Here is a 26,097-nt window from a genome sequence, read left to right as displayed (position 1 = left end):
CAGCCTCAACCCCATCACAACAATGCAACCCCCCCCCTCCCCACCCCCGCCCCCGCCCTGTCCAGTACGTGTATGTATTCACTCAGAGGAGAAGCACTTATAAAGACTCTCATGTATTAAACAATACCATCTGGGTGGGAGGCAAGAAAGCTGTGCATGGGAAGCAGGGCTAAGGACAGGCAGTAATTGTTCTCTATAGTCATGTCATAATACTGCCACAATTTGTGATGTAATGCTACACTGTGGCTGTGGTTAGAAAAACAACAACTCTATTGACATACTCTGAGTATAAACAATGTGAGCTAGAGTTCATAATAACTTCATATGGAAACAGTTGGCAAATGTAACGCTTGGTTTAGCCTCTTTGATTTCAGATGGGTGTGTTAGTTCTGTTTCAGGGGAGGCTGGTGGAGGTAGAAATCGGAGGATGGGCTCATTGTAGTGCATGGAACGGAATGAGAAATGGTATCCAACCTTGGATACCATTCCTTATTCCATTCCATGCAATATGCAATCCGATTTCTACCTCCACCAGCCTCCCCTGTACTGCTTCGTTCCAACCAACGATGAGGACAAACTCCTGGTGTTATTGGGGAATCATTGCAAGGGGTTGCAGGTCCCACCTTGCAGGTCGAACAGTGAGCTAGCATCAGTAGCCTTCTCTGAGGGGGCCTGGGTGATGGGTCTCAGGTAGGAACGGTAGCCTTTCAAGATGGCTGCCATGAAGCGGAGGAAGGCTTCCTGTATCTCCATCTCCAGCGTGTGCAGGCTCTTCCCACAGCTCAGCTCCGAGACGTCACTCATACTCAGCTCCAAGAGGCCGTCTGGTCTCTGCTGGCCTGGGGAAGAATCAGACAGACGCACAAAAAACAGAAATAGAGGTAGATGTTCAGTCAGCACAAGGAGTGGTGGGCAAATCTCTGTAAGTGACAAAAAAGCTCTCATTGTGTTCACCTCTGAAAACAAACAAATTGGTATTTGTCTTGCAATAAAGAGGCTGATGGGACTGTTTTGAGACAGTTGATTGTTCTTACTGTCTATAATGTTTCAGATGTCTATTTTTTTCTTTTTTCTATTATTCTATTGTCACTTTATTTTCTTGTTGTTGTTAGTGATGTGAGCTGCTGTAATGTCTTAATTTCCCCTAGGGGATCAGTACCTATCTATCTATCTATCTATCTATCTATCTATCTTATGAATACAAATACAATGTAGAACTTTCTTGGTTAACACAATACAGGAAAATAGGACCTGTACAGTATGGCCGTCCAGAAGTTCTGTTTTTGTTTCAGAACTAGCTGAAGGGTAAAGAACAAACCCAGGGTAAAGAACAAGCCCAGGGTAAAGTCGTTGGGTTCTACTTTTTCCTACAAATCCCTAGTTCTCTAGTCTAATCCCTAGTTCTGCTTACAGTCCTGACAGGTATATCGATTTGCAATACTCCAGTCAAACCACTCATGCATGCAGACACCGGGCAGATTTTCAGCCTGACTGCATCTTGGAATAAGCAATTATTAGATTTGTGTATCTCAATAAGCAGCAGGTGTGGTGGTCTCTGGAGCTGCAGCTGGTGATTCTATAAATAATCTACTGGGAGAGAAAAGGTATGTTGTGACATATTGGGGACAATTATAACTACAGAAGAGAGAGGTAAATTAAGAGAGGAACAATGATGCTACGCTGGTCTTATATCTCTGTTAATTAGTTTAGTACAGAGTGTATGGAATAGGAACGAAGGGGAGGACTTAAGCTGAGGGAAACAGTACAGAACAGGGACAACGACACATTCAACATTCACAACAACACAGTACAACACCATCATAGAATAAGAAAATAAAACACTGAAGAATAGATGACGGGTCAAACGTAAGACATACATTTATTCCAAATGATTACTTCTAACAGTTACGGACATGATCGAACGAACTCAACACAAGTGCTCACGTGACCAACTGACACAAGTTGACATTACGTTATATCTGACTCCAAAAGATATTTCATGATCAATAATGATTGATAATGCTTTGCTCATCCCTGTCTGACAGACAATCAATCATATCGGATCCTAGATTCCATTAACAATACCAAAAATGCTATTTTTACTATGCCGTCAAGTTAAGATAAATCGGATTGAGTTTATGCTCAGGCCAAAATCTGAAGCTGATGATTCACTCTACATGTCGTTAACGATGCATGTGAACATTAGACATTAAATGGGAGAACCTGGTCACAATTATGTTGTGCTGTATTAACAGAACCTTTATCTAGCGCACAACATCACATTAATGCACACAGGAATAATGAGAATAGAGTATCAACAAAATAACCAATTTAACGGTTTCAAAGCACTCAAAGACTGTACATTTTAACCATACATTAACATGCCTGAAGGACAACACGGGAGAATGGTGCCCGTGACGGGCCTACCCCAAAACTCAAAGAATATCTTGCTGTCCCTATCCTTAAATATCATTCCTAATAAAGGACAAGGTGTGAGATACATTACAATCGCAAAGGAATGGCGAGGGTGTGATTTCTTCAGACACATTAGGCTCATTCAACTGTAAATAGTTATGCACATTGAAATCAAGGCGTTTACACCATTGTTACTTATAATTCATGTTTTTGCAATGTGTATAATGCAAGGAAGGTCTTGTGCATTTCTTTAGATGGTGTGATGTACAGTAGACCTGTTTTTGAAGTGACTGTAAAAAAGACATTCAAGGAGCTTGTACTTCATCCTAACCTTGTTAAAATCTTGTTGGGAAACTCAGTAGAAAGAATCTACAAAGGGGTGGAAACCCGTTTGAAATGAGTGACGCCTCGCCACACATCAACAGATCAAACACCTTGTTGTGTCCAAAAAACACTTTACATTTTGTTTCCTTTAAATTTCTGGAAAAGTTGGCGCACATAACAATGAGCAACCATTCTCCGGGCAGGGAGGGTCCTTGGAATGTAACGTCCAATCCCAATCACTCCATCCAGTTCAATCCAAACCAGATCAGCTAATCTAAAACTCTCCAAAGAATGATTTGGCGGTGTGGCTATGCTAAGCTAACTTCACCCTGACCTGGTTGCAAAGATTTGTTCATGATAAACTTGGCCAAGTGTCATACTAGAACCCATTCAATCCGTCCTGTCATCCTCTACTCACCGTCAGCCAGCTGTTGGTAGAGATTACTCAGCACGTTCATCAGGTTCTTACAGGCTTTCTTTGGCAGAATCTTCCATGTCAAAGCTCTCTTGTCCTCGTTGCTGGAAAGCAGAATCACATGGTGAGGATGGGCGGGCCCAAACAAAGTCTCCTGGTTCAAATATATACAGTACCAGTCAAACGTTTGGACACACCTTCTCATTCAATGGTTTTTCTTTATTTTTATTATTTTCTACATTGTAGATTAATATTGAAGACATCAAAACTATTAAGGAACACATATGGAATTATGTAGTAAACAAAAAAGTGTTAAACAAACCAGAATATGTTTTAGATTTTAGATTCTTCAAAGTAGCCACCTTTAGCTTTGATGATAGCTTTGCACACTCTTGGCAAGTTTGTGTCCAAACTTTTGACTGGTACTGTATACGGGGCTCTATTTTAGGCTCTGTGGTCCTCTGTGGCTCAGTTGGTAGAGCATGGCGCTAACAATGCTAAGGTTGTGGGTTTGATTCCCGCTGGGACCATATATACTGAAAAATGTATGCACTCACTGCAATGTAAGTCGCTTTGAATAAAGGCGTCAGCTAAATGGCACATATTATGTTATTATTATATATAGGCTAGCACAAAATGGACGCAAGTCCAAAATGCAGGTGTATTGGCAAATTGTGTCGGCGGTAAGAGGTGAGGTTACCACAGCGCTGGAGCGCCGTCTCACCTGCGCTCAGGTGGGTGGAGTAGCGGTAAGAGAGGTGCGGTCATGACGATCGCCTTGAAAAAAACGCTAATATTGCTGCCAGTGCCCCCGCCCTGGTTTGCACGGTTTTTAGACAGGCCACAGTGTAACACATACTGTACACTTGAGAGTGTTTGAGGTGTGCTTGATTTAGCTTGAAGTTTGCAAGCTGGGAGCAATACAAACCCACGTTGACCAACCTGGCATGCTGAAATCTTAAACCTCCTCAACCACATCCCTAGAGCTGGCCAACCATTGAGGAACATAGCGTCCCCTCTAAACCCGCAGCTCTGGGGCAGGGTAGTGTGTAACAAGACACAGAGCAAGGGACGTGGAGAGGAAAGTGTTTAGTATGTTTGTGGCTTGCTAGCTTAAGGGGTCAGCAGCAATTCGAATTCGTTAGGAGGCCAAACTGTAGTTTGTAAGAAGAGAGAGGAGGGGGAGAGGGAGAGGGAGAGGGGGGGGGGGGGTGGATGTTGAGAGGGAAAGACTTGGAAGTTTTTGTTGCTAAAGGGTTCTGTACTTTTGGCCCTGCACTGTGACTGACCCATGTGGTGCTTCCAGCCTCTTAGCTAAGTGGTGTGTGTGTGTGTGTGTGTGTGTGTGTGTGTGTGTGTGTGTGTGTGTGTGTGTGTGTGTGTTCGTGCTTATGTACGTGGTCTCAATGCTGGGAAAAGAACAGAGCACACATTTCCGTTGTCGCAAATTGATAAAAGAAAAAGGGAGATATTCTACTCCTCTCCATTCTAGTCTATTCCAGCTATCTGCAGCATGGGGTCAGAGGTCAGTAGCAGCAGTGCTCACTGGGAGATGGTGTTCGTGTCCAGGTCCACACAGCTGACATCAGGAGGGGGGTCGTAGAGGTCAAAGTAGCGAGAGTCCAGGCCCACGATGAAGGGGCAGGGGGCGCTCAACACGTCTGCCAGCGCCAACGGACACAGAGGGATGTATGGACACGGCCAGTGGAAGGGGAATATCATCTATAGAGGAGGAGAGGAGGAGAGGAGGAGAGGAGGAGAGGAAGAGAGGAAGAGAGGAAGAGAGGAGGAGAGGAGGAGAGGAGGAGAGGAAGAGAGGAAGAGAGGAAGAGAGGAGGAGAGGAGGAGAGGAAGAGAGGAGGAGAGGAGGAGAGGAGGAGAGGAGAGGAAGAGAAGAGGAGAGGAGGAGAGGAGAGGAGGAGGATAGGAAGAGAAGAGGAGAGGAGGAGAGGAGGAAGAGTGGTGGAGATGAAGAGAGGAGGGGAAGAGAGACAGGACGAGAGAAGAAGGTGGGGAGAAAGAGAGAGAAAGGGGGAGGGAGGGAGAGAGAAAAGGATGGAGGAGGGGACAGAGAGAGAGAGTGCTCACAGACAAACTCTTTATCAGTCTTTTAAAGAAAAGAAAAGCGTGCTTTAAAAGATTTATTTGGTTGTTTTTTTTCTCAATCCTAGCTACTCACAGACACCAGGGCTTCAGTGACACTGGTCAGTACCGCGGGCCGCAGAGAGTGGACCAGGATCTTGTGTTCTGTCACAGCAAACACCAGCAGAGTCACTGCGTTCTCCGGTCCGAGGTTCTGAAGCAGTGTGGAGAACCGACCGCCACTGTAACACCCACAGACACAAACATCCACAGACACAAAACACATCCACAGACACAAAACACATCCACAGACACAAACATCCCCAAGTTACTCACATCACTACACTCAAATCATCGATTCATGTCAATGAAATGACAATTTCACAATGTCATCGCTACATGACAACTCGACAATGAGAGACGAGGCGAGGGAATGACTTGTAGCTCACATTGTCCTCGACAACACGAATATAAATATACATCATATATGGTCATTTAGCAGAGAACAGCTGTAGTGCTGCGCTGAAACTACCTCACGGTCAGCAGAGCCACAGATGTCTTACCTGAGAGGAACCGGGGAGGAGACCGGCTGACTCAGCATCAGGCTGTCGTGAGGGGAGAGCTGTGGAAATGGCAACAGGATGTTATGACGTACAAAACGTCTGCCAAGCATCATCTAGGCGGGCGCAAGACATCGCCAGCGAAAGGAGGGACTTAGGGAGGCATGGTGGAGGTAGAAATCGGAGGATAGGCTCAGTGTAACGCATGGAATGGAACGAGGAATGGTATCAAACACGTGTTATTCCGTTCCACGCGTTACAATGAGCCCGTCCTCCGATTCCCTACCTCCACCAGCCTCCCCTGCCCTGCACTGTCTTTTTGAATGATTTGAACAGGGCCACAAATATCTATTGAACAGAAAACAACAGAAAATAACAGGCACGGCTAAGGACACCTAAACTCACCTGCACCAGAATCCTGGGCCTCTGGGAGGAGGGGAAGGGGACTTTGTGCATGAAGTGGGAGATGTGCCTGAAAGGAAGAATAATTACTGGTAGTGAAGCTACAAATAGCTGGGGGGGCGTAATCTGTCATGACACCCTCTAGGATGGGCTAGATATAGGAGCAACCGTAAAACAGAAATAGCATGAACCTTCTGCTACACCATCTGTGTGTGTACAGTACTGGGCTAAAGATAGTCTGGTGTTGTAGACCTTTATTCAATTCTGACAATTTGAGGGCAACGCATACTTAAACAGTCAGGTTATGGCGTATAGAATTGCTCTGTAAAACGTAACAGAGCTAAAATACACCCAATTGAAGCTAGCGCTAGCTAAAATAACGACTGCTAAACTGCTAAACTACTAGTTGAGAGAAGAATCATTTAACGGTTCTCATACTTCTTCACACTGTTCACCCCCACCCCCCCTCCAACCTCCCCCCCCCACCCCCCAAAAAACAACAACAACAACAACAACAACAACAAAGCCGTACTTCTCGATGGGCAGGGCGTGAGGGCTGGAGATTGAGTAACGGTACAGGAATGTGAGAAACTTCCGGAAGGCATCGAAGAAGGGCCAATGGGAGAGGAGGCAGATGCACTTGTTGGTGTGGATCTGGACTGGCCGGGGAGGCGCAGGGGTGGTGGAAGGTACTGAGGGGGCCGTGCCAGGGGCTTTGTTTTGGTGGTCCGGACCTCCCAGACCCAGCTGAAAACGTTGTTTGTCCGTCAGACACTCCTGGGAGTAGGGCTCGTAGAACTGAATGGCTGCACCGTATACCTGGGGGGCACACACAGACACACATGCACTAGTGAGTTTAAAGTGTGTGTGCACAATGTGTGTGTGTGTGTGTGTGTGTGTGTGTGTGTGTATGTGTGTGTGTGTGTGTGTGTGTGTGTGTGTGTGAGAGAGAGAAGAGAAGGCTGACATGTTCCAAGGGAGCCCTGCTCTGTTGAGCTTTCATCACACACACACACACACACACACACACACACACACACACACACACACACACACACAGACACACACAGACACACACAGACACACACAGACACACACACCTAAGAGTCAGACTGAACCAAACACATGAACACTTGCACGTAAGCCTAACCGCGTTGAAACCAGGCTTTCCTAGTTCGTAAAATCCTTCGCAGAAAGTAGCTACAAACAAAGGGGTGGAAACCCAGTGATGCTTCACGGCAAAATCAATCAAATACCCAATGCCTTCATGGACTAGATTTGGGAGTTACCCAGTTGGGAAAGAGTCAAGACGAGGCTCATAACAACAAGCAATTATCTACAGGCATGTGGGGGGAGGGTTCTTGGAATGTAACATCCAATGAAATTGCGAGCACATTCTCCCATCGCTTCCTTCGTCCCGGGTTCAATCCAAGCCAGATCTAAAATAATGTAAAACCCTTCTGAGAACAACGTGATTTGGCTACGTGAGACTAGGACCGCCCCAACCGCTTCTATGTCAACATCAGGGGGTTGCAGGTTGTTTGCTTTCATGAGACCGGGGTTTTACCACATAGTGTTTTTCAGCAGTAGTGTGCACAGACATGGCCCACTTTTCTAGCCCAGAGATGAGCATGGGTTTGTGTTTGTAGAGAGAAGCCACACACACACACACACACACACACACACACACACACACACTGTTCCACAGTGACGCTAACCCTTTGAAGCAGGCTCCTGCAGCTGTGCCTGTCTATATCTATGTCAATATCTGTTCCATTCTTGTGTGTTTACTGGGTGTGTGTGTATGTGTGTGTGTGTGTGTGTGTGTGTGTGTGTGACCCACTTTTGCTGCTGGTGCATGCCACTGTGGTTTCCTTGTGCCCTGTGTATCTATGTCAGCTGTGTCAAAGTGTGTACAGTATCAGTTTGTATGAGTGAGTGAGTGAGTGAGTGAGTGAGTGAGTGAATTAGTGTGTGTGTGTGTGTGTGTGTGTGTGTGTGTGTGTGTGTGTGTGTGTGTGTGTGTGTGTGTGTGTGTGTGTGTGTCTGTGTGTGTGTATGACTGTGTGTGTGTGTGTATGACTGTGTGTGTGTGTGTGTGTGTATATATGTGTGTGTGTGTGTGTGTGTATGTGTGTGTGTGTGTGTGTGTGTGTGTGTGTGTGTGAGTGTGTGTTTGTGTGTGTGTGTGTGTGTGTGTGTGTGTGTGTGAGTGTGTGTTTGTGTGTGTGTGTGTGTGTGTGTGACTGTGTGTGTGTGTGTGTGTGTGTGTGTGTGTGTGTGTGTGTGTGTGTGTGTGTGTGTGTGTGTGTGTGTGTGTGTGTCTCACCTTCTCTCCCGAGGATCCTGTGAGGACGAAGGTGGAGAAGACAGGGAGGGAGTATTTGGTGGATGCGGGCCAGCATTCGATGGTTGCCCCCATAGGGAGACAGAAGAGAGGAACTGACTCAGGGAGGGGGAACGACTCATAGTCCTCCTCTGGGTATCTGCTGAACAAACCTGGAGAAGAGAGGGATGAGAAGACAGAAGAAGAGAGGAGAAGAGAGTTAAGCCACATGGAGGAGGGGAGAGTGAGGCCACTATTATTGACAGTGAAGGAGTGTGGTCTATTTGACTACTGCAAGGTGGCATTACATTGTACCTGACAGCAACAAAGCTTGAAACAATTAAAATGAAATCAAATGAACAATTAAGTAGGTGTGGATAGAGTAATGCTTGAGTGGTTATTATGTGTTCTTGAAGCCTATCCAAGAGAATTATTTCTAATACTTTGGAAAATATGCTAGGCTGGGCAATTGGTCTGTAATTCTGTATGCTGGATATTTTACCGGTTTTGCCTTTGACAACTGGCACTAATAAGACAAACAAAATAGAGTCAGGTAGTAAACCATGCATTAACAATCCAGAAAAACACATAGCAAGTAACACTGAGATCCTATTTCGGATGTTCTGCTGTTGTTCGATCAAGGTCACATGCTCTGTTCACTGCCAGTTTCTCAATGGCATAGCACACTTCATCAGGCCTAATAACCACACCATCATTGTTAGAAACACAACATTAAATTCATCACTCTTAACACAGTTAAAAATATCCCTATAATGTTTTCTCCACAATTCAGCAATATTTTTAGACCCAGTAACCCCATCAATACTAGATGGCAAGGGCAGCTTACTGTTATGGATAACCTTAACTTCATTCCAAAATTCATAGACATTATTCTGCTGAAGCTTTTTGGCCATGGAGTTTGGTCTCATGGTCTGCTCATTTATTTTAATAAAGCATACAGCATATTTAAATCTAGCATTTGCGTGTTTCTTGTGTTCACACTCCGGGCCATGCCTAGCTTTTCCTGATTAAAATCCAGTTTTTAAAAGCTTATTTGGCCTCTAAATGGAGTTCAGACATATTCATTTCATCCTGGCCTGAGATTTAGACCTTTTTTGGCAGAATGATTTACTGCCATATACATTATACATAGACCATTCTTGTGGTTTAGGGTTCTTACAGTTAATGTTGCCACACAGAATAACATCAAGTGGTATATCAATATCACTTAGGTTCTTATCAGTCAGTGAATTGTAATGCCAGAAGTCATCCTCTGTAAACCTTGACCAATCTAATTTCCCACTTTGTTTGTGGTTATCATAACTGGTCAACTCAGGTAGACTCTCAACATTTAATGTCATAGAAACAGGTATGTGATCTGTTGTGGCCAGACCATACAAGATCTCAACACTCTCTAAACAATCAGGAGCATCTGCTGTACATTTACAGTGATCCAGCCAAGATGTTGTACGTCATGCTTCACTGATATATGTGGAACTTTGTACTGGCAGCAAGAACCAGCTTGCTATCTTGACAAAATTGGATTAAGTGTTGACCAAACAAGCAGTTATTATCTGAAATATCAGCGTTCATATCATTGATCAAAGAACTTGCCTGTTAAGATATTCATCGTCATTTCGATAACAGGAGTGTAGACATTTAGAATTCTAAAAACATTCTTATTATATACGCATTTAATTGCTATGCACCAGTCCGCCTCTAACCTAATCACACTGACCAGTGGATCATATTTGTTATGCCAGAGTTATCCCCCCCCCCCCCCCCCCCCCTAGATCTGTTGTGGACTCCCCTGCCCCATGGAAATCATTCTTAACAGGATTAAGTTTATCTAGGTCTTGTTTAGCCAATAAAGTCTCCTGTATACACAAAATATCAGCGTTCTCCAGGAGCTCGTCAATAACAATGCGTCGCGCTTTGTCCCTAGCGCTCCGTCCTAAGCGCAGGCCACGCGAGTTATACGACACAACACTAACAGTTATGAATCACGATCATATCTACATTGCAGCGGATACCCCAGCCTCAGGCACACGCACATTCCTTGGGGCAATATATGTTTTTACATCCATCCACTGGCCCTGCGGTAGCCCTGGGTTTGCGCGCCTCATAGAAACGTCGTACAAAACCGCCACTCATTGCATTCGGCGGTTATTTTGAAGGAGTTGGACCGACTTTAAGCAGAATCTATCTTTTGACATGTTACATCGCGGCGGAGTTTGTCTATCATTATGTGCGACATTAAGTAATCAATGTAGCGCTAAATACAAAGGGCTATGTAATAAGCACTCACTGACAGCTAGGCTAATTAGCTCCTTGCTATAGTCATTGTCAATGGATACAAATTAACACTTAACACTTAAGCAATTACTCCATTACATATGCATGTTTAATTCTCAGCAACATTTGCCAGTCTCAGAAAATATGTCTGACAATTATACACAGAGTGTGATTTGTGAAAAAAAACAGAGTAGAGGAAAGTCCATAAATTCATATTAAGAACTATATAACTGGTTTACTTAATTCAGAAGCGTTTCTAGGATTTGCACACATTGGGGTGCAATTATCAATAATAATTGTAATGGAGGGTCTGGGAGAAATGTGGCCTTATAGAAACGCATTTCATGCAATTCTGTCATTTTACATGACTGGAAATATATTGTCAGAATGTTTGTTTTTGTATAAATATTCCCGTGGGCGAATCATTCTTGTGGGCGCAATGCAGCTTCTATTTTCAACATGTTAGCTGTCTAACCGTGACCGCTGGCTAGTGAGTCCCTTTGCCAGTCCAACCTGCCTGCAGCAACACACATGCAAAGGAAAGCGAGAGGAAAGACGCAGCAGACAGACATTGAAACCATGTATGAAGGAAGCTGCTGTGCAGAACATTGAAACATATATATAATAATAATATATGCCATTTAGCTGACGCTTTTTTTTAAATGAGTGCATACATTTCAGTATATATGGTCCCAGCAGGAATCAAACCCACAACCTAAGCGTTGTTACCGCCATGATCTACCAACTGAGCCACAGAGGACCATGTATCAACCAGTCGCCTCTGACAACATTGCAACAGTGTAGCTTCTCAACGAGGAGGATCCAGCTCCACTTTCCCACGCCAGTTGGCGATTAAAAAAAGAAGAAGACGAAATCATACTGTTAACACTGTAATTGGGGAATTAATGTACAAACGCATATCAGAATTGGGGATATGCCGTGTCCCCACTGGGGATAAACGATACTGATTAGAGGGAGGAATACGAAAAGCGGGAATCCCCACCGACAAGTCACACCCTGGTTATACAATACCAACACAAGGATATTTTGGGTTGATCTCTTTCAGACAGGCCATGACCAAAAATACATTAAACAAGTGTTTCCAAAACACGGGGCTTGACGTGTGTCTACGGTACAACAAGGTTCTAAATCAAATCAAATCAAATCAAATCAAATTTAATTTGTCACGTACATCGCATACAGCCGTAATTGACATAGTGAAATGCTTTGGGATCATGCTCCTCGCTCAACAACAACAATCAACAAGTCAACAATACAATGTAATATAGTAGCTAATTTTTTTTTTTTTAGTTTTCTCTCAAATCACAATATCGAGGCTACACTCCAAGTCTACCTGGCTGATACCTCTGCAACATGCACTGACCGAGACGCAGATAACATCATAACATGATAATACCATTCCTAGTTTACTACTGCACCGCAGATGTAGAGATACCGACAGTATCTGCCTCTACCGTCAAGAGCCATAGCAACAAGGCAGCCAAAGCCAAGCATACATCATAATCACACTAGGATCCCGGTAGGGATTTAGCGATTTAAGGTTAGTGCAGTACTGTTGGTTGTCAAAGGCTGGTCTCAAAGTAAAAATGAAAGTTGTGAAAGAGTTGATGTTGTCATTCAGCCTTACCACAACCCTAGCATGTGTTTCCTAGGGGATACTATAGACCTAGTGCAAGTGGATGACAACTGCAGAACAAGCAGTGTCTAGTATCTATCCATCTGTCTTTTTGGAGTGTATCATCTTCCTGTTGACGGAGGCTGCAGTTCATCTGGCACAATACTGCCTTGATGAAGGTCATGTGAAGCCCATGTGAAAGTGGAATTAAAGGACAGTGTCGTCCATCAATCTGGGATTCAAACAACAACAAAGCAGTTATCCCACCACTTTTACTGCTAACAGCTGAAGAGATGGGGCTGGAGAAATGTATCCACTCTCAAAGTCATAAACACAGCTATGGATGCAAGGACCGGCAGTCCGTTAGATCAAAATCATAGTTTCTACCGACAGAGAGAACTATGCATACGTAAGTCCCAGAACCCACTGTCTGACACATGAACTTGCCTTAGGCTTCAACACGCCTGGGCGCGCCAGCAAATAGCAGAGGATGTCCTCTCCTAACCCTAAACTGTCTTCTCTGAGTCATTCAACAGGGAGAGTCCAGCCCTCGCTCCTATTCACAGCCACCACCGAAATGTACTAACAAGTGACACATTTCTAGCAAAAATAACAAAATGATCAATAGAACATAAGCTGATATTTTGTCTGTTTATATTCTGGAATTCGTAGATAACATTCATTTATTTTCCCCATCGGGCAACTTCCGCCGTAGATTGAAAACCCTTCCCTTCAGGCTACATCTTAACAGTCCTTCCTAAGACCTCTTCACCCCTGTACAAGTTCTCTCCTGTTAATAAATAATAATAAAAATAATAATAAAAAAAAAAAAGTGGCTTCTGGCATTACGACTGCCAATGGCCCCTGGTGTGAGCATTGATTATTTTGTCTTATGATGACTGTTGGATAGATGATTTACTTACTTAAACAAATGTATTTGTTGTAAGTCGCTTTGGATAAAGGCGTCTGCTAAATGCCATAAATGTAAAATGTAAATGAGGCGAGCCTCTTGAGGAGCACGACTTAAATGTACCGACGGCCTCGTCAACAATGCGACTGTTGTGTATCAGCTGAAAAGACCTGCAGAAGCAGAAGTTGTTATCAGGTCTAATGTTACCACAACAGTCAGCCAGGGGCCTGGAGGGACACTGTAACTCAGCTGGCCCAGGTTACCAAGAGCACACAATGTGGAACAACAACAGTCCATCATGTTGCACATAACACTGGAGGCTGGTGGAGGTAGAAAGGTAGGCTCATTGTAATGCATGGAACGGAATGAGGAACGGATCCGTTTCATGCGTTACAGCGAGCTCATCCTCCGATGTCTACCTCCACCAGCCTCCACGAGCACATGAGGTCAAATAGAAAAAAGAGTGTATTTGCAGACTGTACCGACATGTGACATTCTCAGATGAGACACTCACCAGCTTTGTAGGCTATCGTGTTGGTTTTGGCCACGGACTTCTTGTAACACAGGTAGACAGAGGAGCCCCACTGAAAATAGACAAGAGGGTTACCAAAATGTCACCTCATTCTTTGGCATTCCCAAATATCCCCCCCCCACACCCACACTCACACACACACACACACACACACACACACACACACACACACACACACACACACACACCCTCAGGGGGCTTTTGAGGAGAGACTGTCCCCTCTGGCCAATGATAATAACAGACATAGCTTACACGGGAAGGAGGGCTGGTGCGCGTGTGTGTGTGTGTGTGTGTGTGTGTGTGTGTGTGTGTGTGTGTGTGCGTGCGTGCGTGCGTGCATATGCTCAATGGAGGAATCTATCATAAAAGAAGGAGTCATGGCACTGGACAGGGGGAAGAGAAACATGACACAAACACAAGGGAAGAGAAAAACAGATGCTCGCGCGTGTGTGTGTGTGTGTGTGCGCGTGTGTGTGTTTGTGTGGAGGAGGTTTGTTTGTGGGCAGTGGTCCCAAACTCAACTTCTGGAGGGCTTTGGAGTTTCAAAGAGGCCACTCTCTGTCTGGCACAGTGCACTGCAGCTGAATATAACACTGCCCTACGGCAACGAAGGAGATGTTTGGACAATTTCTCAGTTTTATAATTGGATGCACTTGCAGTTTTCACCCTCTTGTTTTGCCCCAAGGGTGATGATAATCTGTATCCTCTGTAGTTTCTCAACTAACTCGAAAAAGGATAGAAAAGTCATAATTGAACAATGATATTCTCTGCAGGGAACGGGGACGGGGGACAGAGGACGGGGTGAGGGGACGGGGACGGGGAACGGGGACAGGGGACAGGGTTCGGGGGACTCTTTGTGACTCTCACCATGCTGCTGTTGAGGTTCTTGTCCACTTTACAGAAGGTATGTGGCGGCGTTTCCCCTTTGCCTGGGATGATGACGCAGATGTCGGTGACGGCGAGCGCGGCGCGCGCCTGGCTCTCCGGGGCGCGGCGGTACGTGATGTAGATCCGCTGGGACGACGTGCTGCTGATGTTGGCCGGGCGACCGGTGGGCGTGGTCTGGATGAGGTGGCAGCCTTGCTTCAGACGCTCCTTCCATTCGTACAGAACCCTAGGGGGAAGAAAGGGGGGGGTTGGGGGGCAGGGGGATATCCAATTAGCCAATCAGAAGTAGTGAAACAAAAGTTCACACTGAAATCAGGCAGTTAGATTTAGGGCTGGGTAATACTTCAGTGTGGGGAACACTTACAAGGCACTCGTTTGAAGGTTATAAGTGTGGTGTATTGGTGTATTAACCATTTATTAGGTCTTTATTTAGTGTTTTCTTAGTCTCATGTTAACAGTCATGTAGTAGCTGGCCAGTTAGACGTGATTTCAGCAACCCTCCAATCACTGGCTCACAACCCTAACCTCAACGCCAACCTTGTCCCCAATAACACTGTCGTGTGGGTGTTTGGGTGTGTGTGTTTGGGTGTGTGTGTGTGTGGGGGGGGGGGGACTGGGTAGAAAGCTAGAAAGCACTTATATGCTACAAATTAGTGCCTAATATGTGTTCTCCGAGGGCTGTTAGATGGCTGTTATTACAGATGAACAATTCTCTGTCTGAGTGACTCATCCTGTTGCTTCCATTTCAACAAGGTCACTGTAACCCTCAGCTATTGCCTCACACAGCACAGCAGAGAGCATTTCAGGCTAAGGCCGACGGGAGGGAACTTTAGGGTCCGTCTTACGGCTACACATTATATTTACGAGGTGCGTGTGTCCACGCAAGTTTCTACAGGTATCGTTTCTTGCAAGCACGGAAAAACAGGTCAAATTTCCACTAGCTCGGCGGTGGTGTGGAGGACCGTAACCATGGTAACCACTCAGCGGTCTGGGCTTCGCTGTAACATCAAGGGGGGAGACGCGCGCTAATAGCTAATGGTTTGAGCGGGACAAGGCTCTCTCTCTCGTGCACGTTCACGTGCACGTGCGCGCACACACACATCTGCGCAAATATATGCTCGGTCACTCACCGTCGCGCGCACGCACAGACTCACTGACCCACTCTAACACTCTTTCTGACACACACGCATGCACACACACGCACGCACGCACACACACACACACACACACACACACACACAGCCACACAGCCACACACACACACACATATCTCTCATTGCTACCAGTCGCGAGGCTGTCTGTTGGAAGCCCAGGCACTCTGTGAAATCACCAGATAAAGGCTGTCTGTACACTTGCTCTGTGTAAGCACCTGATAAGACCTGGATTCTGCAGTGTCAGAGGCGAGTGCTCATGCCCATGCATGCACACACACACACACACACACACACACACACACACACTGACATGCACACGCACACACACACACACACACATACACACACACACAGACACACGCGCACACACACACACACACACACACACACACACACACACACATACACACACACACAGACACACGCGCACACACACACACACACACACACACAGACACATACACACACACACACACACTTACACACACTTAGCCCTTTCACCACCTGCCTCTCAACCAGAGGTGTGAATATAGTCACGACTAGAAGCCTAATTTAGAGTTAATGTTTAAAATGACTGTGCTGCTTTCTCAGAAAGTCCCTTACATTTTAGAGTCTCTTACATTCAACAGCATAGGAAACAGAAGCATCCATAGCCAATTACAGATTAAAAGATACAATAAATAAAGTATGAGTAACTGTGAAGCCATTGATCCATCTCCCCAGTCCAGTGGAGGCCGGTGGAGGTAGAAATCGGAGGACAGGGTCATTGTAATGCATGGAATGGAATGTGTGTTTGATACCGTTGCTCATTCCATTCCATGCATTACAATGAGCCCGTCCTCCGTTTTCTACCTCCACCGGCCTCCCCTGCTCCAGTTATCCATCCATCTTACCCCAGGTCAGTGAGGGGGGGCTTGTCACGGCCTCTCCTGTAGCACAGGTAGATCTGGGGGGCCATGAGGCTGCCGTTGTTGAGGTCCGCTGACAGGCCCGAGGGCGTGGTCTCGACGCAGGTGTACCCGGCTGGCACTTCCTCGCCCAGCGACCGCATCACCACGGCGACGTCTGTGATGGGCGCCTTGGGCTTGGCTGTCTTGTGGCAGAGGTCGTCGTGGAAACGGATCTCCTGGTCTAGCGGCGTGGAAGCGTCCGTCAAGCCGGCCACCACGAAGTAGTCTGCTACACGAGGGCCTTTGTCCTCCATCATCCTCTCCCATACCCGCCTGCCGTCTGGAGGGGGGGGGGGACGGACAGAGTAGAGAAAGAGGAAGAGAAAGATTAATGATTATTTCCATGCATTTTTTGTCTGAAGTGTCCCTGTTTGACTGTTTTAGCAGGATACCGACCTACTACATCAATAAAGTTTGTTTGGAAGGGATGAGTACGGTTTTCTTCAAGCCTGACGTTTCAGACCAATAAAACCTGAAGATTATAAGGCTTGTGACATCTCGCTCCCTCTTAAAACGATGAAAAAAAGCTAAACAGTAGTTTTGTCTTTCTTCAGCCAATAGAAAAGGGAGATCGTAAGAACACCCTGAATATGCTAACAGAACATTATAAGCATCATTACGTTGCTGAAAATGCAGTGTAGGGGAACCCACTCTGAAAATGCTTTACAAAGCTACCAATTACTTTACAAGGGAAGAAGTTGAACTATACTAAAGCTACACTTAAGAGAAATATAGTTTGTCAAACTGAAGCTACTTTGAAAAGGCAGTTCACTACATCAAAACGACTTTGTCCAACACATCAGTCAGTTAGCCAGTCAGTTACTGACAGATGAGGCTCTTAGAGCGAAGAAATCAGGTGAGGTGGAGCAAAGTGGGGAGATGGTAAGCAGTGAGGGAAGAAATAGTAGGGACATTTGAAGTTCAAGTCCTGGAATAATAGTTAATTTCCTACTTCTACCACCAAGCTACTGCAAAATGAAGTTAAACTAATAGTTTAGCTACATGTAGTGGAAGTACTACCCAACACTGTGAAAAGGTTACAGCCAATACAAATATGTAACAACAGTTTCAGTATGTCTTTGTTTTTCTGGGGTCAGTTTCCCTAAAGTTTCGTAGCTTAAGTAGTACTTCATTCCTCCCGACATCCCAGCCGCAAAGTCGCACAAGAGAAACAATTGTAAAATCTATGTTGGGAGGTCAAACTTATGTCTGAGAAAGAACAAAATGTGTTAAATGAAGAACGTTATTGTTCTAGGAGAGTAGAGGGCCTGGACTGTTAAAAGAGATAAGTTCCACTTTAGCTAAGAAGCTTTTGAGAAACTGACTCCAGATTCATCCCATAACTCCTTGACACCGGAGCCCAGCGAGAGGAGGCTATCTCAGCAGGTTTGACAGTGGCTCTAACTATGTCATTCCTCTCTGCTCTCCTGCTGTTCACTTTCACAGGAACACAAGGTTCACGAGGGCAGAAACCTGAGAGCAGAAGAATGCATAACTGCAAAATGCACATCAAATTCAGACATACTGTACCAGCCGATTCTTATACAACCATACATATTTATACTCTGGAAAATGTCAGACGAGAGTCTGTTGAGAGGGATGTTGATTCTCGAGCCATGTTGCTAACGGGCGTGTCAAGATCAGAGACAGAATATATTTGAAACTTGTGTGTTTGCATTTCCAGACTCTCAAGAGAATTACAGTTTTTATCAGAAACAGATTTCTAATGTGGGAGTCTCTGTTTATTTTATTTCAAAATAATTTGACTGCAGTCAGCACGAAGAGGTCTGTGATTCCAGCCGTATGCTGTCAGAGGGTGTGGGACAGGCAGTCAAATTAGCAGGGTGTGTTAGCTTACGTGTGTTGACTCTGTGTGCTAGCTGGCTTCGACACTGAACTAGCATTAGCAATATTTCTCTGGGTCAGGGCTGGGTCGATGAGGCCATTCTCATCTCACTGAGAGAGAGAGAGAGAGAGAGAGAGAGAGAGAGAGAGTGAGAGAGAGAGAAAGAGAGAGAGAGAGGGAATGTTCTCTCTTCCCTGAGTCTGTTTTCTAACCACTGACAGACGGGAGGGAGCGTTCAACATTACTTCACCTGGTCTTTGCCTGACGTTCACAACACATCATGTCCCATGGTCAAGAATACTAAGGGAAAAACATACAGTAAAATGTGGCCTAAAAACCTCCAAGCTACAGGTCCCAACTCTCATACTTTAAAGGACCGCTCGCATCTGTATGAACCGCTTGTGCGTGCGTGCGTCGCTGTTCATCGTGCTGAGACGTGTGGGATGCAGTTACAGTACCCTGCGTCTCAAGTTCCATTTCTTCCGGAAGCTGAACAAACAACAGAGGCTGTGGAGCAGGAATGGAGGATGTTGGGGACCCTGCTTCTGCTGTGCAGATGTTTGTCTCTCTCTGCTGCTTGTCCTCTGAGAGGGACCTGGGGCAACGGTCCATTTGCTTTTTGAGTTTGAGAAAAGTTGTGAGTGCAGAATAAGTCAGGAACCTCCAGCATTAGCCTCTGCTCAGAAAAAAGCCATTGAAAATGAAAGTACTGCAGGTGCAAACTAAAATACAAAGGTGAGTGAGTGAGTTGTAGGCCTACTATTACATCAAGCATTTTGCCCAGAGTGATGTCTAACCCTTTGTTTTGTTCCCAGCCTGGTCCTCTCCACCAGGAGTCTGATCAGGCTGATGCTACTTGCCAAGTCTGCCCTGGTATTAATCCTTCCCTGATGCAAAATGATGTTGTTTTAATCCTCATGAATCTGTGTATGTGTGTGTGTGTGTCTGTGTGTGTGTGTGTGTGTGTGTGTGTGTGTGTGTGTATGCTCCTCCACCTCCATCTGCCAGTAAATGGATGGAATGACTGAGATGCCAGGAAATCAGCAGCACATGTGGAAGCGACGGGATGTGAGGGAGTCCTTGTGGCTCGCAAGAAGGGGCCCCGTGGTGCTCACACACACACACAGACACACACGCACACACACACACACAGCCTTCAGCACACTTCTACACACCCTACACACACACTTCTACACACACACACACACGCACGCACGCACGCACGCACGCACACACACAAACACACACACACACACAGCCTTCAGCACACTTCTACACACACACAGACACACGTACACACACTCGTACACACACACACACACACACACACACATACACACACACACGCCCACTTCTACACACACACACACGCACGCACACACCGCCCTCGCTTCGGCCCATATATTCTCCCAAGTGATTGACACACCTCCAGAAACCTGAGAGACGTTATGAAGCTAAATCAGGAGCAGATGTGCTGAGTGGGAGTGTGTGACTGTGCATGTGTGTGTGTGACTGTGCATGTGTGTGTGTGACCGTGCATGTGTGTGTGTGACCGTGCATGTGTGTGTGTGTGATGTGCATGTGTGTGTGTGATGTGCGTGCAGCCAGGGAAAACAACAGCACCAGCAGGCCAAATACTGCATTCCTCCAGTTCACAGGCATTAAGAAGGGCAGATGCCATCAAGGGTGTCTGTGCGTGCGTGCGTGTGTTTCTGTCCGTGTGTGTGTGTGTGCGTGTGTGTGTGTGTGTGTGTGTGTGTGTGTGTGTGCGTGTGTGCGTTCAGACCCTGCTCTCTAGGGACACCAAGGCTATGGCCTATTTTGTCTTCCTCACTAAAACCAACTGAACCCTCCACTCCTAAATAGTGATGATAAATAGCCTGCTCCATTTTCCCTGTGGAACTACAAAACCCCACACAAGCACAATCGTCCTGCCATACGCCTATAGATTGAACTTAATTTATTCATTCAGGACACTGAGGGGAACAGACAGAGTGTGTTTTTGTATAGATCTGGCACAGAGGACAATCTAACATTGTGTACATTTTTAAACAAGACAAGCAAACAATCAGCAAACACTGGCCAGCAACCTCGGAACAACTGCTTAATGCCACTGTGAAGCCGGAGGCAAATTTCCACATTGCATGGGTGATGCTAACAGCCTAACGTTTTTTTCTATTCTCAAGAACAAAAGAGCAGTTAGCACTATGGCGCTTATCAAGCTGTTGAATAGCGGGCTGGGTAATCACAAATGAATAGGCCTAACTCTTTATTATCTGTGATTGGTTTTGCGTGTGACAGCAGATAAGACACCTGGCTTATTTGAATGCATGATGAAAAAGAACCAGGCCTGTGTGTGTGTGTCTCGGTCATTCCCCACTTCCACTTAACAGCACAAAGCTGTAGGCTTCCACTTTCAACATAACAGTGTCTGTTGAAAGGATTTACGGAACAGACAGCTCTACAGTGGAGGACAGGGCGGTGGCATAGGGTGACATGGCAAAATGTGATAAACATTGACCACCGTATCATTTTTCACTGAATCCTCAATGGAAACAGTACCGTCAAATAAAGAGCTGAAGAGGCAGCATATACCCACAACCCAGAGACCACGTTGTGTGTGTGTGTGCCGGTGGAGGCTGCTGGAGGTAGAAATCGGAGGACAGGCTTCATGGAACGGAATGAGGAATGGCAGCAAACACACGTGGCATGGAATGGAGTGAGGAACGACACCATTCCTCATTCCGTTCCGTGCAATACAACAAGCCTGTCCTGAGATTTCTTCTGTACCTCCACCGGCCTCCCCCGGTGTATGCCTGTCCTCCCTCCACTCTCAGACCTCAGAGCTCTGAGACCGGCCATGATGAGAATGCAACTCATCTTAGCCATGCTGTCAGGGTGCTAAAAATACACCACAAAAACCCCCAGCCAGCACCATGGCACGCATTACATAAGGATTATATGGCATAATCCTCAGTTCCCACTCTCTCTCACCCCAACCCGACGCTTGTATCCCCGATTGTCTCTGCCTCCCTTATCAGAGAGAGAGATAGAGAGAGAGAGGGGAGAAAATAGGCTTCAGAGCTGCAGAGATCACCATGGAAACGCTGAGAGACAAAATAAAATAATGCATCAACAGTTGCCCGCAGCAGAAAGATCACAGAGTACTTTCGCTCCAGTGAGTCTACCTGTGAAGGTGAGAACAAGGAGTTTTGTGTGCATCAGAAGTGTGCACCCTAACCCAAAACAAAACCATTTTCTGTGGCTTTACAGTACTACTTGTTTAAACTGTTAGAAAATTGGTAGGAGAACCAAAAGACAGGACAAAATGTTCTACTTGGAAAACTTGAGACAGCTGACATTCAGACATAGGATACAAATGGTGGGTTCTAGTTCCAATACTGCATCTCAACAGTCAATAGCCATATCAAATGGGTGCCTTGTAGGCCAAAAAGCATAAGAGTTTCGGGTGTGGGCCTAGGCTTAAGTTTCATTCAACTACAGTGTATATTAGGTGGCTTTATCTAGGATGCCCTGTGTCCATCTGGTGCAATGACACAGGAATACAAATGTATTACCAAGTGTTGAGGCAAAAAGCACGATTTGACATGAGATCAGTATTCAGACTACAATACCGTACATATAATCCAGATATCTCATTCCTGGCTGGCCTACTTCCCCTAAGGCTGGTTTGGGGGAACAGCACAGAGTGGAATTAGGCTAGTATTAGTACTATTCGGCCTAAGGGTTGGGATCAATTCTGTTTCAATATAGTATTTTTCTATGTGGACTATGTAGAATTGAATTTCAAGTCATTCCCTGAGTTGACTAGGCCTAAATAGAATCCAAATTGACCCCAACCCTGATCCTATCAGATAGGGTTGGGTTCGATATCAGATATGATCAAATATTGTGACATTTGGAGCACACTGTATCAATGACATTCTAACAACATTGCGGCGGGCAAGCCATTGTTTTCAATTGAGGTCGCGGCTGCACTTTCCTGATCGTCTGATTCCTAAGTGAACGTTGGCTGTCGACATTTAAGGTAGCGCAAGCGAGAGCCAAAGTGCCTTTATAGACCACAGGAGTCCTCAATAGCTGTTCCCGGGCTCTACAGTAAATTATTATGCCATACTGAATTATTTACAAGATTGGCTTGTCTGAGGCAAAACGTGATCCATCCTGGTGGCTTCAGAGACAGGGCTTTCCTGAGCCTTTACAGACCATTGGTTTTCAAGAAATCAGCACGCTTACCAAGTACTTTAACATGCTGACTATTTACTGTACACAGTACTGCGGAAGCTGACAGTTCTACTGCTCATGTTGGATCAACTGGTAAATGCCACCAGAAAAACCAAAGCTTTCATTTCTCTGCCATATGGGCACCACACACATTATATACCCTCAAACTGAAAAGCCACTTGACACCTGGCAAAAAGCATGTATATAGCCTTCTATTAGCATGAAGGCAACTGAGCAATGGAGGCTGGGGGAGGTCAATTATCACCTGTTAATTACTCATTCCAAATCATTACAATGAGCTGATTTCTACCTCAAACAGCTACCCCTGCAACTAAGAGGGTAAAGGCAATGGTTTGCAACACTATTTTTCAGGACTTTTTCTGAGCCCAAAACTCTGAGGAGACCTGGACCGAGGGGCCACAGCTGTAGTTCCCCATCACCGGAACCCCCTGACCTCCAAACGCCAGCAGGGGAACGGGCCAGGGAGGAGTTCAGAATGAGGTCCAGTAGACCCAACAACCCAACAAAGCAGTCTCTGGCCACAAGAGGTTTAGCCGAAAAACACATTAAAGCAACATCCCCCAGCTGTCCCAAGTTCAGGAGCGCCAAAGCTAACGGGAGCCAACAAAACATTTACACTAACACACAGCACACACACACACACACACACACACACAGCACAACATCTAGATTACACAAATACACACACGCACGCACACAGCTTGCACTAATGTCTGTCCAACAGGGAGCTGACACAGCAGGGTGAACACACGCAGGAGAGAAGAAGGGATGGACCGAGGAACATAAACATGAGCCAGTTTGAAGCCTTAACACACGCACAGCATCTGCTGCTAGTTAGTCCAGAAGGATGGGTGTTCAATTCCCATCTCTCTCTCTCAACCCCACAATAAGCCAGGCACTTAACATCCGAAGGGAAAGAAAGGGAGAGACTGAGACCCCCTCCCCCCCCCCCACCCACACACGCACACACACACCGTACCCCATAAACCCCCCCCACACACACACACACCGTACCCCCTAACCCCCCCCCCCCCACACACACACACACACACCTCTCTGATTCGTGACGAAGGATAGCAAACGTAACCTGAATGCTGAAAGTCTTTAAGTCGCCTGAGCGACTGTTAGCATTCATGACGCACCTGAGACGTAATTAATTAGAAGCTCCTGCAAGTCCACTGCTGTGCTATTCAATAAACTCCCCTTTTCATCCACAGCATGCAAATGAGTCTATGCCCTAAAACATACCTCTCCCGAGGGGCAGGAGAAATGAGCCTTTACACTTGGAGTTTGTAAAATTATTTGAGGGTATGGTGGCACAATCTGGGCACACACAGCCCCAGATTTATAACTGGCCCTGGCAATGTGATGTAGCTGGGGCTGGAGCTAGTAAGCTTGAAAACCTCAATCCTACCCCATAGCCACTCCTGTAGATTGGATAGCAATGTGGTAGGACAAGGTGAAGTCTCACATTATCCATCCGGTGAAGTTTACCAGAGTCTATTGAATAGACGGATAGAGAGGAGGTGAGGAGATGCTTGAAATGGATTTTCTTTGAAACAGGGAATTGAATGCACACACTGCTCACCTGCAAAATTACTCTGAGAACATCTTCAGCTGAACTCCATGTTTACAGGAGGCTCATGTGGAGCTCCAGCGAAAACTTTAAGAGGGGAGACCTGCTGACATCCCATCCCCAGTCTTCCCTTCCTATGGCCCGAGAATCTCGAGAGGTGAGATTCTGGGTTTCCGAGATTAGGCAAGGTAGGTTTAGACTTTTTTGCCATATTGGTTAGGCCTAGGCCTACCTATCCAATCCCCTCAGACCGATGGGAATGGCTAGGGAGTAGGGGCTAGGGAACCATTTGGAATTCAGCATGTGACAACAACATTCTGTGGCTTTTCACTGAAATGTCTGTTGGGTTCTGAATGCAGAAAGCATCAGAGACTGCCTTAGGGCACGACTGCTGAGCCTTTGGGCACACCTGCCATGTCAGATCATGCATATTATTTATTTTTATATATATATGTATATATATCTTGAAGCAGCAAGTCGAGAAGGCACACTTCAGATTAGACAGCAAAAGCTGCAATTCATCTATGCGTAGCCTTGTATGATCTGATATTCTTTAATTAACACCATAGTTAATAGTAGCCTATATAGAGCTGTGATTGTTCAGCGTAACAACGGACTGCAGGTACATTCCACAGTTACGACTCATCACTCTTACTGTAATTGGCTGTCCTGGGGGAACAAACTCCTCAAAACAACTTGGGAGAACTAGGACATCCCTGAACACCTGACTAGCTCAGATACAGTAATCGAGATAGGAAGTGTAACAGATCTACTGTTGACAGAGACGTGCCATAGAGACGTGTTCTTTCTTCTTAAGTTTTTTTGCTTCACTGTGCAACATTATGGCTGCACTTGAGATCCATTTATTTCCAAGACTAAACGTTTAACAGAACTTACTTCTCCATTCTCTAGAGATCCTCTTCTTCTTGTGTGCGATAAACTAGAGGCGTAGATCTAGCCTTTCTCATTCCGAGCACTATCCTCTCATCTTCATCCTCTCTCAGCTTCGTCAAACTCACTTCACAACGCTTGTCAAATGACGGAGAAAAACAATGTTTAAGACACTGCTAGATTCTTAACTTTATGCACTGTTGGTCGCACTGGAGAAGCTAGACTCTGTTGTATTCCCTTTGGGAGTTCAGAATTAAATAAATAAATAAATGTAAATAAATTGCCCCTATATCTGTGTAGTAACGCTAATCCAGACAACATTGTGTTCACATGTTACATACTTAGGTACTACTGTACGTATGTGGCTCAGGTCCTCTCTGGCTCAGTTGGTAGAGCATGGCGTTAACAATGCTTAGGTTGTGGGTTTGATTCCTGCTGGGACCATATATACTATAAAATGTATGCACTCACTGCAATGTAAGTCGCTTTGGATAAAAGCGTCAGCTAAATGGCATATATATATGAGAAGATGGTTAGGGTTAGGGTGTGTTCGACTGAGTAATGTCTTATCAATGAGGGCTTTGGATGATACAGCACCCATTACCAACCGGGGAGGAGAGACTGGAGAG

The 26,097-nt window shown here is 45.6% G+C and overlaps 1 protein-coding gene across 2 annotated transcripts in view; it reads right to left on the bottom strand.

The window, feature by feature from the left end:
• Nucleotides 1–26,097, bottom strand: part of LOC310812386 (C-myc promoter-binding protein-like) — a 316,219-nt gene that overhangs the window by 286,176 nt on the left and 3,946 nt on the right. For both annotated transcript variants that reach the window (XR_014554511.1, XM_083680917.1), the window contains exons 2-12: nt 16,833–17,169; nt 14,765–15,011; nt 13,880–13,949; nt 8,528–8,697; nt 6,731–7,017; nt 6,202–6,268; nt 5,800–5,858; nt 5,334–5,478; nt 4,701–4,876; nt 3,158–3,258; nt 624–839 (exon numbers count right to left, since the gene is read on the bottom strand). Coding sequence is in view for 1 of the 2 variants with exons in the window: in XM_083680917.1 (XP_083537043.1) it covers nt 624–839; nt 3,158–3,258; nt 4,701–4,876; nt 5,334–5,478; nt 5,800–5,858; nt 6,202–6,268; nt 6,731–7,017; nt 8,528–8,697; nt 13,880–13,949; nt 14,765–15,011; nt 16,833–17,146 (1,852 nt within the window). In the remaining variant the exon portion in view is untranslated. The remainder of the gene's footprint in view (nt 1–623; nt 840–3,157; nt 3,259–4,700; nt 4,877–5,333; nt 5,479–5,799; nt 5,859–6,201; nt 6,269–6,730; nt 7,018–8,527; nt 8,698–13,879; nt 13,950–14,764; nt 15,012–16,832; nt 17,170–26,097) is intronic.

Source organism: Argentina silus (genome assembly GCF_951799395.1).
Source record: "Argentina silus genome assembly, chromosome: 11".
Classification (NCBI taxonomy): Eukaryota; Metazoa; Chordata; class Actinopteri; order Argentiniformes; family Argentinidae; genus Argentina; species Argentina silus.
The sequence above is the reverse complement of the archived record's forward strand: the minus strand, read 5'-3'. Positions and strand labels throughout refer to the sequence as shown.